Source organism: Muntiacus reevesi, chromosome 12 (assembly GCF_963930625.1).
Source record: "Muntiacus reevesi chromosome 12, mMunRee1.1, whole genome shotgun sequence".
Taxonomy (NCBI): domain Eukaryota; kingdom Metazoa; phylum Chordata; class Mammalia; order Artiodactyla; family Cervidae; genus Muntiacus; species Muntiacus reevesi.
Genome location: NC_089260.1, coordinates 48,791,442 through 48,811,373, shown reverse-complemented (window position 1 = coordinate 48,811,373; position 19,932 = coordinate 48,791,442). Strand labels below are relative to the sequence as shown.

The window sequence follows — 19,932 nt, the reverse complement described above, 5'->3', positions numbered from 1 at the left end:
TCCTTCTCCAATGGACCACTTTTTATCAGGCCCTGACTAGCAGGGACCTGCCCTTCAGCATTATCCGTTACTTTCTGATAATCTGCAGTATGCTAGCATGAAATGTCATACTGTGTGTGATGTCCATTTCTTGATATTAATATTTTTGCTATAAGATGGCCATTAAGGATAACTGAATCAAGATTACAAGTGTTATGTTGTATAAATTTGGTAGCCTGGCATAGTAATTTGAAGCCCAGCTCTGTACGTAACATTTATGGTATTTTATTCTTTCTCAGTAATTGACTTCTTAGAGACTTGTTTCTCCATTGGGGATACTGTTACTTACCTTCCTGGGTTATTATGAGGGATAAACACATTTCTCTCCCTCTCAACTCTCAGGTCTTTTTTCCTTCTCCCTATTTTCCCCTCACCTTCTTCCTTCCCCCATTCCAGGTGTGTCATGAATAGAAAGTGTTAATAAATGCTCAGTTTTTTGTTTTTTTTAAAGTGACCACATCACTCAGCAGTGTTAGTGCCTGCATTTCAGCTAGAGTATTTGGTGTTCTTTACACAGGCATGCCCTGTGACCTATTAGTGTCACTATATTAAAATGCAGAAATTCTGCTTTTAATATTTTAACTATGACAGGAATTGGTAGAAAAAGAGGAATAATTAAATCTGTAAATAAAAAAGCTAGATGTTATCAGTATTTTACAGTATTGCTTTGAAGAATACATGTTTTGCATTTAGCTATAAACAACTGGTGGTGAAATAGACTGAGTATATTTACTGTTACACCATTTTTGGCAAGAAACAGAGAATCCTGGTTTCCGGGACCAGTGTGTTTGTTTTATGAAAAGTCCCATGAGGACATGCTGAGTTCTTCTAATATTTTAAGTATTTCAATACTTTATATTTTTATTTTATGTATTTTATTTAATAAATCAGTTTCTTTAGTATAGTTTTACATTATCAGAATGTTTTAAATCACCTAAAATTACTTTGGTAAAATTCTTGAAATATAATTGAATCTTAGATAATTTAAATTGTATCAAATGTTGATTTGAATTTCTTAAGATCAGTAAAAAATACAGTGCTACTAAATTTTGCTCTGAATGAAATGCTTTTCGTACTTTCTGAAAAGACTTTGGATACTGATGAACACTAATTTTAATTTTAAATTTTATAATCCCCTTATTTTGAAAAAAAAATTTTTTTCTGTCCCTTCACTGTTGTTGTTTTGTTTTTCCCCCTCCTAACAATAGCTGTGATAGGACAGGACCTTGCTGGAACCTTCAGTAAGTTGACCTTTACTTTTTCAAACTTCCCATCGGTCACCCATGCATGTCCGTAGTGGCGTCTACATCCCACTTGCTAGGACTCCGTGCCCTCAGACCCTCTGCCTGTGCTGACCTCGCCTACACTAGCACTTCACTGAGTGAATTGTCCTTGTCATTTCATGCTCATGCTACTGAATGCACACTTCAGCAACAGCGGAAGAGGCCTTTTAAAGAAAGATTAGTGTTAACTGTTTTTTCAGTTTTGTTCTTTATTTTTTTGTACGAGTCTGGTTTCCCCAGGGACTTTGTTAGGCTTTTTTGGTGGCATAAATCACTGCTATTATCTAGATATGTAACTTAAATATTTAAACTGCCTTATTTTGTGGGGCAGGATGTCAACTAGAAATGATACAGATATTATTAATTCTGGAGTTGGTGCTTGACAGTGTCATTAACATTTTCATTTCATTGAGTCCATGTTGTAGACATTATTTCAGTGATTACATTTAATCACTGTTTAGTAAGATTACAAACTAAATCCATGGAATAATTTTTTTTTAAAGTTTGTGCAGAGTTTAAATAAAAAAAAAAAAAGTTTGTGCAAAAAGCAGCATTTCATGTTTAATATATGAAGTATTACAGATGTAAAATTGAGAAGTATTATATGATCTTTACATTATAAAATACTCTGAAAAGCTGTCACAAAACATTTTTTTGAGTATTCTTAGAAAAGTATCATTTTGCTTCCTTTTATGAACAAAACTATCTGAGATGAAAACAGCAATTTTTATAACCTTTATGGGGAGGGAAGAAGTCTTCAGGTCAAAACTCGGTTTAACATAAATATACCTTTCTTCCTACCAACTAATAACTGTATTAGAACAAAATTTATTTTCTAAACAAAGAATTATGTAACCAAACTGATCTTGATGAACTAACACCTAAAGGTATTTAAAATTGTTAACCATATTAGTATTATGTGTTTGTATGGTATATTTTTACAGTTGAGGAAGAAGTATTAATTCATTATAGCTTCCAAAAGCTTCATCTGCAGTGATAGTAAGAAGGTTCAAACTAAGCATGGGTTACAGTAGAAACTTTCTGATAAACCCGTAAATATGTAAATCTCTCTCTTTGGCCTTTTAAGCTTTTTCCTTCAATTAAGTCTGCATTTTCTTTTTTATTTAAACTCTGTAGGAAGTATCATATTAATCTGATAACTATTTGTAAGTTATTATTCATTGGCCTTTTGGCTTTGAGGCATTATTCCATAACAAAAATTAAATTTAATTCTTCTTCCAATTTTTTCAAGGTAAATTAAAAAGTCTGCATTTTCTTTATTTAAATCCTATAGGAAATACTATGCTAATCTGATTACTATTCTAAAATTATTATTATTCATCGGCCTTCTGGCTTTGAGGCTATTCATATTACAAAACTTTAAGTTCTTTTTCCATGTTTTGAAGGTAAATTTCAGAACTTGCATGCTTTTTCTTTGTTATATTTATTTCAGAATATTCTGTTCCTTCATCTCTGTGTTTAAGGTTCGGTAGGGAATTCTACTCTACTGCTATTTGTATTTTCAGTTCTTTAGTATAGTTAATACTTTTATTTAAAAGCAAGAGATTTAATGACATTTAAAAATGTATTTTCATTGTTATAACAGCAATATCCATTAAAAAATATTGCCAGATTTAGCACAAAGCAAGGTCGCTTGTTTATTCTTGTTTCTATACTTTTTTTTACTACATATCTTCAGAAGAGAATTGATTCTAAAAATTTTCTTAATGTTTGAGGATGAACAGAGGTTTGTTTTTTTTTTTAAGTCAGTCTCATTTGACCTGTAAAATAAAAACTGGATGAGTTAAATTATAATTCAGAGATTGCATACATTATTAAACAATAGTATGACATAAGTAAAGGTCCCTTTTGTGGAGACCTTCAGTGGAAATGTGAGAAACTGCCTGTGTGTTTGTAACGCTAGAGCTGAAGCTTTTCCTTTAGGTAATTAAATGTTTCATTCTACCATTTTGGTGCCAGATGAAGAATTTCCCCTATTTGTAACTTACAGCTGACCAGCCCTACGACAGAATGGAGCTCCAGCCCCCCGGGAGAGGAGGCAGTGGTGTCTTTTGCTGATGTGGGATGGGTAGCTGAAGAAGAAGGAGAGTGTTCAACAAGACAAAGGTTAGTTTGGGTGGCTATCAGGCCTGAGATGCAGTATTCATTATTTTAAGATGACATGTTTGCAGTATTTCCTTGTTTTTAAACTTAAAACTTTTTAAAAACTTGTTTTAGTTGCAGCACACGGATCTTTTATTTGTGGTATTTGAATACTTATTTGCGGCATGTGGAGTCTATTCATAGTTTCCTGTTGTTGTTCAGTCCCTAACTCGTGTCCAACTCTTTGTGACCCCATGGACTGCAGCACGCCAGGCTCCTCTGTCCTCCACTGTCTCCCAGAGTTTGCTCAGATTCATGTCCACTGAGTCGGTGATGCTATCTACCATCGCATTCTCTGCTGCCCCTTCTCCTTTTGCCTTTAATCTTTCCCAACATCAGGGTCTTTTCCAGTGAGTTGGCTCTTCACATCAGGGCAAAGTATTGGAGCTTCAAACTCAGCACCAGTCTTTCCAATGAATATTCAGGGTTGATTTCTTTTAGGGTTGACTGGTTTGATCTTGCTCTCCAAGGGACTCTCAAGAGTCTTCTCCAGCACCACAGTTCAAAAGCATCAGTTCTTCTGTGCTCAGCCATCTTTATGGTCCAATTCTCGCATCCATACATGACTGCTGGAAAAACCATAGCTTTGACTAAGACAGACCACTGTCAGCAAAGTGATGTCTCTGCTTTTTAGTACACTGTCTAGGTTTGTCATAACTTTCCTTCCAAGGAGCAAAAGTCTTTTAATTTCATGGCCGCAGTTACCATCCACAGTGATTTTGGAGCCCAAGAAGATAAAATCTGTGACTTCTTCCACTTTTTCCCCTTTTATTTGCCATGAAGTGATGGAACTTGATCCCATGATATTAGTTTTTTTAATATTGAGTTTAAAGCCAGCTTTTTCACTCTCCTCTTTCACCCTCATCAAGAGGTTCTTTAGTTCCTCTTCACTTTCTGCCGTTAAGAGTGGTATTATCTGCATTCCTTGCCCAGGGATCAAACCCAGGTCCCCTACAGTGGGAGCACAGAGTACCAGCCACTGGACCACCAGGGAAGTCCCTGAAGTATTTCCTTTTATTAGCCTAATATGATCTCTAGTAATTCAGTTCTCTTTTTTGTCCTTTTTGAGGGGGGGGGGGGGACAGGGGGAGTAGTCATCTTTTCTGTTCATTTTAAGGACTCAGCTAGTATTTGTAAAGTTCTTAGAGACATATAACTATTCTAGGTCTTTAAGAATTACAGAATTCCCTGCCCTTCAGAAGTTTACATTCTAAAATGAAACCAGAAAGACCTTATCATAAATGTGTTTAGACAAGTAGAGTAAATATAATGGTCTTATTAGAGCAAAGGCATCACTGTGGATCATATTAGAAGACTTGTGTGTATAGTCAAGATGAGTTTTGAGTCAAAGGAGACAGTGTAAGAGAGAAGTGCTTTCATTGATTTAATAGAGACTGAATAAACTATTGACTTCTGTTCAATTTAATAAACACTTAATCAACTCTTCATTCTTAGTAGGTATCAAGGATACAGAGATAAAGTAAGACACAGTCCTGTCTTTCAAGGAATACTTGGAAATATTTGCTATTTTACAAAATAGCAGATTACAAAATAGAAGATTTGTTATTTTACAAAATAGGAGATTACAAAAGGAAATAAACAATAGCAATACTGGAAAGACTACCAAATAAATACAGTAGGCCACTGGGGATGGGAGGTTCAGCAGAGCTTCTCAGGGAGGGGATGCCAGAGCTGAATGCTGAGGTGTGACAGGAGCCGTTCAGCTGGGAAGGCTGTATTACAGGGTGAGTGAACATGATTAAAGGTACTCATGGCATGTTCGGGAAATTCCAAATAGCTCTGTGAGGCTAGAGAGTAGCAGAGAAGGGTAAGCTGTAGGAGATGAATATGAAAGTAGGTTGAGGTTTAAAAGTCATACATATTAGGGTAAGAAATTTATACTTTTTCTTGAAAGCAATGTGGAGCCTTGGAAGAAGTTGAAGCACCATTGTAATATTACCAAATTTGTATTTTAGTTAAAATTTCCTGTAAATAGTATAAACAGTGGAAGGGAGCCAGGCCAGGAAATAGGCTAAATAAGAGATGATAAGAGTTTGACTAAACTAAGAAATTGACAGAACACATGAGAAAAAGGACAAAAATCAAGGGATACTCAGAAGAATTTAAAAGACTTAGAAACTTTTTAGGTATTGGGGTTGAGAAAGGAAGAGACTAGGAAAACTCCTAGGTTTCTGAGTAGGATATTACGAGAGTGGGGTAACAGATAATAAGAATATAAGAAAACATTTCTTTTTGGTGGACAGGAACAGGAGGTAGTCCAGTATGGACTGCACTGTGCTTGTGCCTGTGGACACTTGCTCTGGAGGCTGTTTATGTCGTTAGATAATTGATAAGGACGTGAGGATGGAATGGCTGATACCCAGAATACTCAAGGAGCGTATGTAAGACAAGAAATGCTGGCTGGATAAAGCTAGCATTTGGGAGTAAATAAGGGGGAAAAAAGTGGGGGGGACTTCGCTACCCCCCAGAGGCAGCTGAAGAGGCAGGAGGAAAACCAACAGAGAGTGTTGTTATGGAAGGAGAGGTAGGAGAGCTTCAGGGAAGTGGACTAAACTACCATCAGTGTCAAATAACTTAGAGGTGAGTAAACCAAAACACTAGCAAGTTTCCATTTTGTTTTGTAGTTGAAAGATGACTTTAACAAGAGTAATTTTATTTGAATGGTATTGGCTGAATAAAATAAGGGCCAAATAATTCAATAGCAAAGAAGGAATTTGATGTGAATGATAGGTAGGAGGGGGGCCATAGCATTAGATGAACAGACCAGGTTATTGCAGGATTAGTAGGTAAACAGCCTTTCTTTTTTAAGATGTTTATTTTTTGACTAAACTTTTAATTTTGAGATAATTATAGATTCCTCTGGAGAAGGAAATGGCAACCCACTCCAATATTCTTGCCTGGAGAATCCCATGGACAGAAGAGCCTGGTGGGCTGCCGTCTGTGGGGTCACACAGAGTCGGACACGATTGAAGCGACTTAGCAGCGGCAGCAGCATAGATTCTTCACATGCAGTTATAAGAAGTAGAGAAGCACAGACGTTACAAGGGTACAGAAGCATTCTCCATACCCTTTAATCTCCAGTCGTAACATCCTACAAAATATGTGCATTATCATAGCCAGGATACTGACACTGCTGTAGTCAAGATGCAGGATATTTCTGTATTACAAGAATCCCTCATGTTGGCCCCCTGTTACAGCCACACTCACTTCCCTCCCATCTCCAACCCCTCCTTAATTAACGGCAACCATGTACCTGTTTTCCATTTTCACAGTTTCGTCATTTCAAGATAGTTTAAGTCAAGTCATGCAATATACAGTCTTTTGGGACTGGCTTTTCTCACTAAGTGTAATCTCTAGTGAGGCATCCAGATTGCTATGTGTAACAGCGGTTCAGTTTTTTTTTTTTTAGTGCTTAATAGCATTCCTTGGTATGGAGGGACCACAGTCTGTTTAATCATGCTGGCTGATGGACATCTGGATTGATTCCAGGTCTTGGCTTCTCTAAGTAAAGTTAATGTAAATCTGTACAGGATTTTGACCCAGCATGAGTTTTCCTTTCTCTGGGATAAATGCCCGAGAGTGGACTTGTTGCTTCATGTGAGTCACAAGGTGGCGGCGTGTTTATTTTTTTAAGAAACTGGCTGAATCATTACATTCTCACCAGCCAGTTTCTGCGCTTCCTCACCGTTTGATGTTTTCACTCTTTTTTCCTTTTTTATTTTTTGCCATTCTAATAGGTGCATATTGTGCATCTCATGAATTTGTATTTCCTTAATGGCTAATGATGAACATTTTTCATGTGTTTGCTCTCTTCATATGCTTTTGAATAGAATGTCTCCATGTCTTTCGCCCATTTTCTAATTGGGTTTTCTTTTGAGAGCTCTTTGCATATGCTGGATATGAGTCATTTTTCAGATACGTGGTTTGTGAACATCTTCTCCCAAACGTAGGGCGAGTAGCACAAGTAGGACAAGTTAAAGGTTGTCTTTTCCTCTGTTAACAGTCTTTCACAGAGCAAAACTTGTAAATTTTAATTTATTCCTTTTTCCTTTTATGGATAATACTTTTGGTGTCACTACAAGAAATCTGTACCTAGTGTTAAGATCCTTCAGATTTTCTCCTGTTTTGTTTTTTCAGGCTTACAGTTTTATGTTTCACAGTTAAATCTCTGATCCTTTGTCTGGTTTTGGTATCAGGGTAATAACAAGCTTCAAAAAATGAAGCTTATCTATTTTCTGAAGAGGTTGTGTAGAACTGGCATTGATTCTTTAAACATTTAGAAGAGTTATCCTGTGAGCCATCTGGATCTGGAGATTTCTTTTTGGTGACATTGATTGATTGATTTTTTTTTCATGGAAAGCATTTTATTTTAAACATAGCAGTGTGTTCCTGTCAATCCCAAATTCCCCGTCTTTCCTTCCCTTCCACTCTTACTCACTGGTAACCATAAGTTCATTCTCTAAGTCTGAGAGTCTGTTTCTGTTTTTGTAAGTAAATTCATTTATATCATTTTAGATTCTGCATATAAGCGATATCTGTGATATATGTCTTTCTCTGACTTACGTAGTCTGATAATCTCCAGGTCCATCTGTGTTGCTGCAGATGGCATTATTTCATTCTTTCTGAGTAATATTCCATTTTATATATTTATCATATCTTCTTTATCCATCTGTGGATGGACATTTAGATTTTCCATGTCTTGGCTTATTGTAAACAGTGGTGCAGTTAACACTGGGTGGATGTATCCTTTCAAACCATGTTTTTCTCCAGATATATGCCCAAAGAGGGGACTGCTGGATCATATGGTAGTTCTAGTTTTAGGTTTTAAGGAACCTGAATACTGTTCTCTATGGTGACTGTGCCAGTTTACATTCCCACCAACAGTGTAGGAGGGATCCCTTTTCTCCACACTTTCTTCAGCATTTATGTTTTCCATATTTGTTGATGAGGACCATTTTGACTGATGTGAGGTTGTATTTTATTGTAGTTTGATTTGCATTTCTCTAATAATTAGTGGTGCAGATCATCTTTCACGTGCTCCGTGGCTATCTGTGTCTTCTTTGGAGAAATGTCTTTTTAGGTCTTCTGTGCATTTTTGTAATTTTTAATATTGAGCTGTATGAGTTGTATGTGAATTTTGGTGACTAATCCCATGTTGGTTGCATCATTTGCAAATATTTTATACCATTCTGTGATTTTTTTCATTTTGTTTATGGTTTACTTTGTTGTGCAAATACTTTTGAGTTTAATTTGTTTAGGTCCCATTTGTTTATTTTTGTTTTTATTTCTGTCAATCTGGGAGACAAATTGAAAAAGATGCTGCTGTGATTTATGTCAAAGGGTCTTCTGCCTATCTGGTCTTAAAGTTAGGTCTTTAATCCATTTTGAGTTTATTTTTGTGTGTATGATGTTAAAGAATGTTTAATTTAATTCTTCTACATGTGGCTGTCCAGTTTCCCAGCACCATTTACTGAAGAGATTTGTCTTTCCTGCATTTTATAGTCTTGCCTCTTTTGACATAGATTAATTGGCCATAGGTGTAGTTGAGTTTGGTGAGTTTTAAAATTATGAGTTCAAGTTCCTTAATAAAGTTATGTGACCATTTTATGAATTTCATATTGGAAGAGATGTAGTAGATTGTTTTTTTTACCTCTGAGGTCTCTAGTAACCTGTCCCCTGTTTTCATTCCTGATATTAGTAATGTATGTTTTCTCTTTTTAAAATATTTGTCCATGTATTAATCTTTTCAAAGAACAAGATTTTTATTGATTTTTCTTTTTTTTTAAATTTTATTGATTCTGCTATCTATTATTTTCTTCCTTCTGCTTGCTTTGAGTTTATTTTGCTTTTTTTCCCTAGGTTTTTTAGGTGAGAGTTGATATTATTGAAACTTGCTTGTTTCTAATGTAAGCATTTAGTGCTGTAAACTTCTCAACATTGCTTTTATCTGCATTCCACAAGTTTTGGTACATTGTATTTATATTGTAATCCAGTTCATTGTATTTTTTAATTTCCCTTGAGACAACCTCTTATAACTGTTGAAGTTAGAAGTTTGTTGTTCAGTTTCCAAATGTTGGAAATTTTGCTATTTTTCAGTTACTGAGTTCTGGTTTGATTCTACTGTGATCAGAGGACACAACTGTATCCAGTTGTCCCTTGAGTAACACAGGTTTGGACTCTGTGGGACTATTTGTATACAGATTTTTTCCATTTTAAGTACTGTAGTCCTGTACAATCCAAGGGTGGTTATCTACAGAATCTGAGGCACTGTGGATGCAGAGGAACTGCAGATACGGAGGACAGACTCTAATTTATATGAGATTTTGGACTTTGGTGAGGGTTGGAGCCCCTAAATCCTGTGTTGTTCAAGGGTCAGTTGTATTTTCATCCCTTTAAAAATTTCTTGAGGATTTTTTTAATGGTCCAAGATATAGGTCATTTTGGTTTATGTTGCATGAGTACTAGAAAAGAATGTGTACTGTTGTTAATGGAATGTCCTATAAATGTCAAATATATCCTGTTGGTTGATGGTATTGCTAAATTCTTCTGTATCCTTCTTGATTTTCTGTTTCTTCTAACAGTTACTGTGGAGGAGGTGTTGAAGTCTCCCGACAGTATTTGTGGATTTCTCCTTTCTGTTCTATCAACTTTTGGTTTTCATATTTTGGAATTTTATTGTTTGGTGCATACATATTTAGGATTGCTGTGTCTTTTATCTTTTTATAGTTATATAATGTCACTCTCTGCCCCTGGTAATTTTCTTTGCTCTTAAGTCCTTTTAATGTAATATAGCCACAACTGGCTCTTTTTTTTTTGGTTGACGTTTGCATAATACATCTTTTTCTTTTGACTTTCATCCTGCCTTTATAATCACCTTTGAAGTGAGTTTCTTATAGACTATTGTTGGGTCATATTTTAAAATTTATTCTGTCAATCTGTCTTTTAATTTTTGTATATAAACTATTTAAATACATTTATGTAATTATTATTTTGACACAGTGGTAAAGTATCCATCTGTAATGCGGGAAACTCAAGAGACACAGGCTCAATTCCTGGGTCAGGAAGATACCCTAGAGTGGGAAATGGCAATCCACTCCAGAATTCTTGCCTGGAAAACGGCATGGACAAAGAAGCCTGGAGGGCTACAGTTCATGGGGTAGCATGAAGGAGCGACTGAGCACACATAGAATTATTATGTTAGGCCTTACGTATGCCACCCCATGTCTCCATTCTGTTTTCATTTTTTAATGCTTTTCTGTGAGTGACTTATTTTGAAATTCCATCTTCATTTGTGTTTTTGAGTGCCTCTCTTTGTATAGTTCTTTTGATGGTTAATCTAGGTATTACACTGTGTATATCAACATATAGTTTATCACATTATATTGGTGTTGTCATTTTACCAGTTCAAGTCTTCTTTTATGACCTTCTACCTTCCCTGACTATTACATAATTTTCTTTAAAAACTTCTCTGCAGACACTTTGAATGACATAGGACAATATAATATTTGAAATGAATTTATTTTCTCAAGAGGAGAATTTAAATTATTATCATTGTGTTTTTCTTTCTGTCTGATGCAGAGTTCTTTTTTTTTGTTGCTTTGTTTCTGTTTAGAGAATTTCTTTGAGCCATTCTTTTTGGGTGGGTTCTGCTTGCAATAAATTCTTTTAGTTTTTATTAATTTGAGAATTATTGATTTTCCCAGTCTTGAAGGATATGCTTTTGCTGGATATAAGGTTAGAATTTCATAGAATTTTCTTTTAGTACTGAAAAATGTGCCAGTTTCTTCAAGCCTCCATGGTTTCAGTTGAGAAAACCTCTGTCCTTCAAATAGGACTCCTTTCCTATTAGGGAAAAACTTTCTCTAGTTGCTTTAAAATTTTCTTCTTTTATTTATCTGTTGGTTTAAAAAATTAACACAAATTTAAATTAAAAAAAAATTTGTCTCACACTTTTGAGAATACTTTCTGACAAAGGCCTTAAACAATGTCTGAGGTCATGTTCATGAAACAACCTCTAAAATAAAATGGACAGTTTTATTTAACTGATAAACTGATTTTTTTCAAGAGCTCCTAATAGCATTTGGGGAGCTGGCAAAGCAAAGTATCCTAATTTAAATAAGGCATGTAAGCTATCAAGACTGAGAAATAGTTCTAATTTATCTGTTTAGTGGTGGGGAAATACTATGTAAAGATATCCTTATTCTTTTTACTAAAGTTGCACAATTCAAATTCATGTATAAAATAGTGAGATGTGCCTTACCATAAGAGCATGTCACCTCTCTTCACCTTCCCCAGAAAAGGAATATTAAGTCATTTACAATTCTTTTGCCATTACTACTTTTAATGGGGCTTCCCTGGTAGCTCAGCTGGTAAAGAGTCCACCTGCAATGCAGGAGACCCTAGTTCGATTCCTGGGTCAGGAAGATCCACTGGAGAAGGGATAGGCTACCCACTCCAGTATTCTTGGGCTTCCTGGTGTTTCAGTTGGTAAAGAATCCCCTTGCAATGTGGGAGACCTGGGTTCGATCCCTGGGTTGGAAAGATCCTTGAAGAAGGGAATGGTTACCCATTACAGTATTCTGGCTTGGAGAATTCCATGGACTCTACAGTCCATGGGGTCACAAAGAGTCGGACACAACTGAGCAACTTTGACTTTTAATATTTACTTTCTGCTGTGCTGGGTGTTCATTGCTTTGTGTGGTCTTCCTCTAGTTGTGGCAGGTGGGGGCTACTTCTTCCTTGTGCTGCATGGGCTTCTCTCATCGCGGTGGTTTCTCTTGTTGCCGCTCTAGAGCACAGGCATGGTAGTTGTGGGGTGTGGGCTGTAGGACCTGCAGGCTCTGTAGTTGCAGCTACAGGCTTAGTACTTGGGTGTGGGCTGTAGGACATGCAGGCTCTGTAGTTGCAGCTACAGGCGCGGTACTTGTGGGGTGTGGGCTGTAGGACATTCAGGCTCTGTAGTTGCAGCTACAGGCTCGGTAGTTGTGGGCTGTGGGCTGTAGGACATGCAGGCTCTGTGGTTGCAGCTCACAGGTTCTGGGGTGAGGGCTCAGTGGTCGTGGTGCACAGGCTTTAGTCACCCTGCAGCATGTGGAGTCTTCCTAGACCAGGGATCAACCCTGTGTCCCCTGCATTGGCAGGCAGATTCTTACCCACTGCACCACCAGGGATGTCCTGCCATTATTTTTTTGAGTACTTTTTCAGCCTTGCCTTTTTACTTCTCTCCTCTTAGGACCCCGATGACACAAATGTTAGATCTTCTGTTGTTGCAGGTCGCTGAGACTCTGCTCATGTTTTTTCCCTAGTTGGTTCATTATTTGTTTTCCTGATTAGATAATTTCTATTGTTGTCTCTAAATTTGCTGTTAGTTCCTTCTGTCTTCGTGCTGCTTTTGATCCTATCCATTGTGGTTTTTAGCTCTAAAATTTTTATTTGGCTTCCCCCCCCCTCTTTTTTTGCTGAGACTTTTTTTTTTCATTTGTTTCAAGAGTGCTGGTGAATGTTCACTGAAGCACTTCTATTGTAACCGCTCTCAAATCGGTTGGATAGTTCCCACATCTCGCCATCTCAGAGTCAGCATCTGTCAATTGTCTTTTTTCATTGTTTGTGTTCTTTCCGGTTACTGTCATGAGAAGTGATTTTATTGAGTTCCAGATATTTTGAGTATCTGAGACCTTGGATCATTTAAACTTTTTCTTTTACTAGTAGCTTTCACTAATAGCAAGGGAAGTGTGGGTGCCACTTTGTCACTCCCAAGTGGGAGCAGAAGTCCAGGTTTCCCATTCAGCCTCCATTCACCCTGAGGGCAATGATCCGTATTTTCACCAGTCTGTGGTGGGTGCTCCAGCTCTTCAGGAAGCCACCTGGAACACCATCCTAGCAGATGGGAGGATGCCTCCTTACTGCTGGATGAGGTGCAATTCTGGGCTCCCCAAATTGTCTACACTACCCTACAGGGCTTCCCAGGTGGCGCTCGCAGTGAAGAACCTGCCCGCCAGTGCAGGAGACTTAAGAGACACGGGTTCAATCCCTGGGTCAGGAAGATCCTCTGGAGAAGGGATGGCCGCCCACTCCAGTGTCCTTGCCTAGAGAATCCCATGGACAGAGGAGCCTGGAAGGTTACAGCTCATAGGGCTGCACAGAGTTGGGCACAACTGAAGCAACTTACACACCCACACATTGCTTGTTCACCCTTGGAGGTAAACAGAAATGGCCCTCTGGATGATGTGCACACAAAAGGACTGCCTGATAGAGGAAATGCCTTTCACTGTTCAAAAAGGCTTCCCAGGTGGCACTAGTGGTAAAGAACCTGCCTGCTAGTGCAGGAGACATAAGAGACAAGCGTTCGATCCCTGGTCGGGAAGATCCCCTGGAGAAGGGCATGGCAACCCACTCCAGCGTTCTTGCCTGGAGAATCCCACGGACAGAGGAGCCTGGCGGGCTACAGTCATGGGGTTGCAGAGACCGAAGTGACGCAGTACACATGCATCCCGCAGGGAGGTGGGTAAGTCCTGGCTTTCTCCGAACTACCTCATAGGGATTCAGGCACCTCATTGCAGCCTGAAAAGGAGGGAAGTTAAGTCTTTGTGGCATGGTGGAGCTAGGGCTAGTGTTTTCTGTGATGTTTGGCTGGAGCAGAACCACTGTTTTATGTAAGTTACCTATCGTGGGAGGCTGCCCCTTGGTGTTTTGGCTAAAGAGCAGGCTTTTATTGGGGCTTTTTTTCTTCCCTGCTTCTCTTGGCATTTCTGGGTTACCTGTTACTTGAGCACCCAGTCTGCCATATGTAAGGCAAAAAGAAAGCTCAGGGAACTCACTCCTATGAATTTTTTTTTTTTAATTTCAGGTCCCACCCAGTCTGCCTTCTCTCCACCTGAGAGTCATCTTACATTTGTTGTATATGTGATATCCAGAGATTTTAGTTGTAGTGAGGATGAAGAATAGTGAAAGTTTCATTTGCTCCATCTTCCTCAAGATAAGTTTCTAAAGGGCTTTTAACGTAAATGTCATGTTTGTACTTGATGTGACATTATAGGGTAGCTATTATGGGGATTGTGGTTATAGAGTAATTGAGTTGGTATAATTGATCTGGATAATGGATTTTGTCTGTGATGTTGAAAGTAACTGGCTAAAGGATCTTTAAAAAGGTGCCCGGAAGTATTCCAGGCAAAGATCATCTGATTGTGAACAAAGTGAGAAGGAAACAGAGGAGATCCAGTTGGATCTGCCTGGTGCTCTAGAGGAGGAAGTAGACACACAGGTGGGAAGTGGTCCCAGACTTCCAAGGTTAGTGACATGGCCCACATGACTAGGAAAAGTGGGTGGACTTTGTTTTGCAGTGTGGTGCTGTATTACTTTTTGCATCAGTTGTGATTAACTATCGTTGTTACTGTTGTTCAGTCTCTCAGTCGTGTCCGACTCTTTGCAACCCCATGGACTGCAGCACGCCAGGTTTCCTTGTCCTTCACCATCTCCCAGAGCTTGTTCAAACTCACGTCCATTGAGTCGGTGATGCCATCCAACCCTCTCATCCTCTGTCATCCCCTTCTCCTCCTGCCTTCAACCTTTCCCAGCATCAGGGTCTTTTCTAGAGTCAGCTCTTTGTATCAGGTGGCCAAAGTATTGGCGTTTCATGTGTATAAATCTAGATGTCTGGGGGAAGGTACTGTTATTTTCCTGTGACTGAAAAAAAAGTGAAACTCACTCAGTTGTGTCCAGATCTTTGCAACCCTGTGAACTGTATAGTTGTGTCCAGATCTTTGCAAACCCATGGACTGAATTCTCCAGGCCAGAATACTGGAATTGGTAACCTATCCCTTCTCCAGGGTATCTTCCTGACCCGGGAATTGAACCAGGGTTTCCTGCATTGCAGGTGGATTCTTTACCAACTGAGCTATCAGGAAGCTGATATCCTAATAATTAGGCTGACAGAGTCTCACCATCTTCCCACAGAAGGGAGCTTTGAGGAAGCTCTATTTGGTCAGTTTCATATACCCGATCAAGTGCTTTTTACAGATTGATGAAATAGCAAATTTACCATAGAATGTATTTTAATCAATAGGACAAAATAGAAGGGTGAGAGCTGATGGAATTTTACTTTGTCTTGACAATTACTTAATGCTGATCCTTTTACCAGGCCGTTGGAGTCTTTTTTCATCTGTCGCTTTGATATTAACTGCATTTCTATTGGAGTTTTTTTATAGCTTAAACTTGTAACTTAACTTAAAACATGAAATAGAGTACCTCTAAGATTCATATATAGCCATTTGAGTGTTTCTCTGCCTCACATTTATATGAAAGCCAAAGTTGTTCAATATATAATTATTTCTCCCTTGAAATTTATGTTTGCATTTCTATAACGGTTACAGTGTTATGGTATTCTCTTTCTGGGAAAATGGCATAAGCATGAGTTATGTACAGTTGAATATTTTTTTCTAAATACTCTGAACTTGAGTTTTTCATCTCTAAATTGAAAGTGCTAATACCTACATTGAGAGAATTTTGAAAGACAACATGAGAAAACTTACAGCACAGTGGCACCTACTATGTGTCTTTTTCTCTTTACACGCTTTCATTTCCCTTTGAATTAGTATATGTGCTGCCAAAGCGAGCACTTCCCTTTGAATTAAAAGAATAGCCTCTATTGCTTCTTGGCCTTTTGGCTAAGATCAAGTGTAAAAGAATAGCCTCAGAATTGAAAAGAAATCTTCGTTTTTATAAGAATCATTGAGATTCTTAGAAAGAGTCAATATAACTGATAGTCTTTCTCAGATAATTAAGTTGTTCTCTGTCATAATAATAGTTTCTGGAGACTGTATGGGTCTTTGGACATAGACACAGCATAACATTTGTTCTCTGTGTGGTGAAATTAAAGACTATAATCTCTGTGGCTTCTAGAAGACATCATAGGCATTATCAAGTTTCTGATTGCTTTTGGAGTAGAGCAGTTGTAAATTTTACTTTTTAATTGTTGTTCATTCACAAAGTCATGTTCAAGTCTTTGTGATTCCAGTGACTGCAGCACGCCAGGCTTCCCTGTCATTCACTATCTCCTGGAGTTTGCTCAAACTAAGTCCATTGAGTTGGTGATGCTATCTAACCATCTCATCCTCTGCCACCCGCTTCTCCTTTTGCCGTCAGTCTTTCCCAACATCAGGGTCTTTTCCAGTGAATTGTGGCTCTTTCCATCAGGTGGCCAAAGTATTGGAATTTGAACTTCAGCAGTCAGTCCTTCCAGTGAATATTCAGGGTTGATTTCCTTTACGATTGACTGGTTTGATCTCTTTGCTGTCCAGCTTTTGCTATACAGTGAAGTGATTCAGTTATACATATACATACATTGTTTTTTATATTCTTTTTCATTATGGTTAGCACCAAGATATTGAATATAGTTCCCTGTGGTATACAGTAGGACCTTGTTGTTTATTCATCCTATGTATGAAGTGAAGTGAAGTCACTCAGTTGTGTCCGACTCTTTGCGACCTCATGGACTATAGCCTACCAGGCTCCTCCGTCCATGGGATTTTTTCCAGGCAAGAGTACTAGAGTGGGTTGCCATTTCCTTCTCCAGGGGATCTTCCCGACCCAGGGATTGAACCCGGGTCTCCCGCATTGCAGGCAGACGCTTTACTGTCTGAGCCACCGGGGAAGTCATCCTGTGTTTGTACTGTTTGCTATCTGCTAACTCCAATCTCCCTCCTTTCCCTCCTTAATCCCTCTCCCACCTGACAGCCGCAGGTCTCTTCTCTGTTTCTGTTTCATAGGTAAGTTCATTTGTGTCATCTTTCAGATGCAGTGCTTAAGTGGTATCATATATTTGTCTTTCTCTTTCTGACTTCACTTAGTTTGATAATCTCTAGGTCCATTCACGTTGCTGCAAATGGCATTATATCATTTCTTTTAATGGCTGAGTAGGATTCCATTGTATCTATGTACCACACCTTCTTTATCCATTTGTCTGCTGGCATTTACGTTGTTCTCATACGGCTATTATAAACAATGCTGTATGAACATTGAGGTGCATGTGTCTTTTTGAATTATAGTTTTGTCTGGATAAATGCCCAGGAGTAGGATTGCTGGATTGTATGGTAACTATTTTTAGTTTTTTAAGGAAACTTCCATATTGTTTTCCATAGTAGCTGCACCAGTTTACATTTCCACCAACAGTGCAGGAGGGTTCCCTTTTCTCCACACCCTTTCCAGCATTTGTTATTTGTACTCTTTTTTTAATGATGGCCATTTTGACCCAAGTGAGATGGTATCTCATTGTAGTTTTGGTTTGCATTTCTCTAATGATAAGCAATAAGCAATGCTGAACACTTTCCATGTGCCTGTTGGCCGTCTGTCTGTCCTCTTTGAAGAAATGTCTATGTAGATCTTCTGTCCCCCCCCCTTTTAAAAATTTTATATAATAGCCAGGGTTTAGTTGCAGCATGTGGGATTTAGTTCCTTGACCAGGGATCGAACCCACGTCCCCTGCGTTGGGAGCATGGGGTCTTAGCCAGGGACCACCAGGGAAGTCCCTTCTGACTATTTTTTAATTGCCTTGTGTTTTTGTTGTTGAGTTATATGAGCTGTTTGTACATTTTGGAAACTAAGCCCTTGTCGGTCCCATCATTTACATGTTTTCTCCCTTGAGTAGAACATTATGTAGGGAATATCTAAATGTTTCAAAGTTAATTTCAGTTTGTTCATTCTTTATCAGTGTTAATTTCCAGTTGTATCTGATTGCCCACATTCATATCAAACTATGTATTAAATAAAAATTTATAAATTCACAGGATTTTAAAGTATTTGAGGTAGCTCTTCTTAATACATTACCAGAATGTTTGTAACCCAATGACTAAGAGGAACATATTTACAAAAATCTGACATAAAAATAATGAATAAAGTGAGAGTGAAGATACCAAGATAAAATGGAATGTGCTGTTCTTTTTAAAGCAATACTGGGGAAGAATCCTGACCTCAGAGGATGATAGTGGGTAACAGGACTCCAAAGGCAGGCAAGCAGGCTGGCTTGCTGAAACTCCATAGTGAGAATGTAGGCCAGGAGACATAATGGTTCAGAGCAAGGTAGTTTCCCATTCACAGCACAACGGACAGCAGATGTTATTCATTCCCATCTTAATCTTATTTGGTTGTTGTTCAGTTGCTAAGTGTGTCCAATTCTTTGTGACCCCATGAACTGAGGCAGCGCCAGTCTTCCCTGTCCTTCACTATTTCCCAGAGTTTGCTCAAACTCAGGTTCATTGAGTTGGTGATGCCATCCAGCCATCTTGTCCTGTGTCATCCCCTTCTCCTCCTGCCTTCAATCTTTCCCAGCACTAGAGTCTTTTCTAATGAGTCAGCTCTTCACATCAGGTGACCAGAGTATTGGAGCTTCAGCATCAGTCTTTCCAGTGAATTTATTTCCAGGGTTTATTTTCTTTAGTATTGACTGGTTTGATCTCCTTGTTGTTCAACAGATTCTCTCTCAGAGTGCAGCACCATGATTCGAAAGTATCAATTCTTTGGCGCTCCGCCTTTATGGTCCAACTCTCACATCCGTACATGACTACTGGAAAAACCACAGCTTTGACTAGATGGACCTTTGTTGGCAAAGTGATATCTCTGCTTTTTTAATACGCTGTCTAGGTTTGTCATAGCTTTTCTTTGAAGGAGCAAGCATCTTTTAATTTTGTGACTACAGTCACCAAGTGCAGTGATTTTGGAGCCCAAGAAAATAGTCTGTCACTGTTACCACATTTTCCCCATCTGTTTGCCACGAAAGTGATGGGATTGGATGCCATGATTTTCATTTTTTGAATGTTGAGTTTCAAGCCAACTTTTTCATTCTCTTGTTTCAACTTCATCAAGAAGCTCTTAGTTCCTCTTCACTTTCTTCCATTAGAGTGGTGTCATCTGCATATCTGAGGTCATTGATTTTCTCTTGGCAGTCTTGTGCTTCATCCAGCACCACATTTCACATGATGTACTCTGCATATAAGTTAAATAAGCAGGGCGACAATATACAGCCTTGACATATTCCTTTCCCAATTTTGAAACCGTCTGTTGTTTCATGTTGGGTTGGGTTCTAACTGTTGCTTCTTGACATGCATACAGGTTTCTCAGGAGGGAGGAAAAGTGGTCTCATATTCCCATCTCTTTAAGAATTTTCCTATTTGTTGTGGTCTACACAAAGACTTTAGCATAGTCAGTGAAACAGTAGTAGGTTTTTTTTGGAATTCCGTTGCTTTTTCTGTAATCCAATGGATGTTGGCAATTTGATCTCTGGTTCCTCTGCCTTTCCTAAATCCAGTTAATACATCTGAATGTTCTAGGTTCACATACTGTTGAAGCCTGACCTGGAGGATTTTGAGCATTACTTTGCTAGCATGTGAAATGCATACAATTGTGCAGTAGTTTGAACATTCTTTGGCATTGCCTT

At 38.4% G+C, this 19,932-nt stretch overlaps 1 protein-coding gene across 5 annotated transcripts in view; it reads left to right on the top strand.

Annotated features, from left to right (window-relative positions):
• Positions 1-19,932, top strand: part of MTFR1 (mitochondrial fission regulator 1) — a 58,231-nt gene that overhangs the window by 27,496 nt on the left and 10,803 nt on the right. For all 5 annotated transcript variants that reach the window (XM_065903559.1, XM_065903555.1, XM_065903558.1 and 2 more), the window contains one exon: positions 3,334-3,449. In XM_065903559.1, the coding sequence (XP_065759631.1) occupies positions 3,334-3,449 (116 nt within the window). The remainder of the gene's footprint in view (positions 1-3,333; positions 3,450-19,932) is intronic.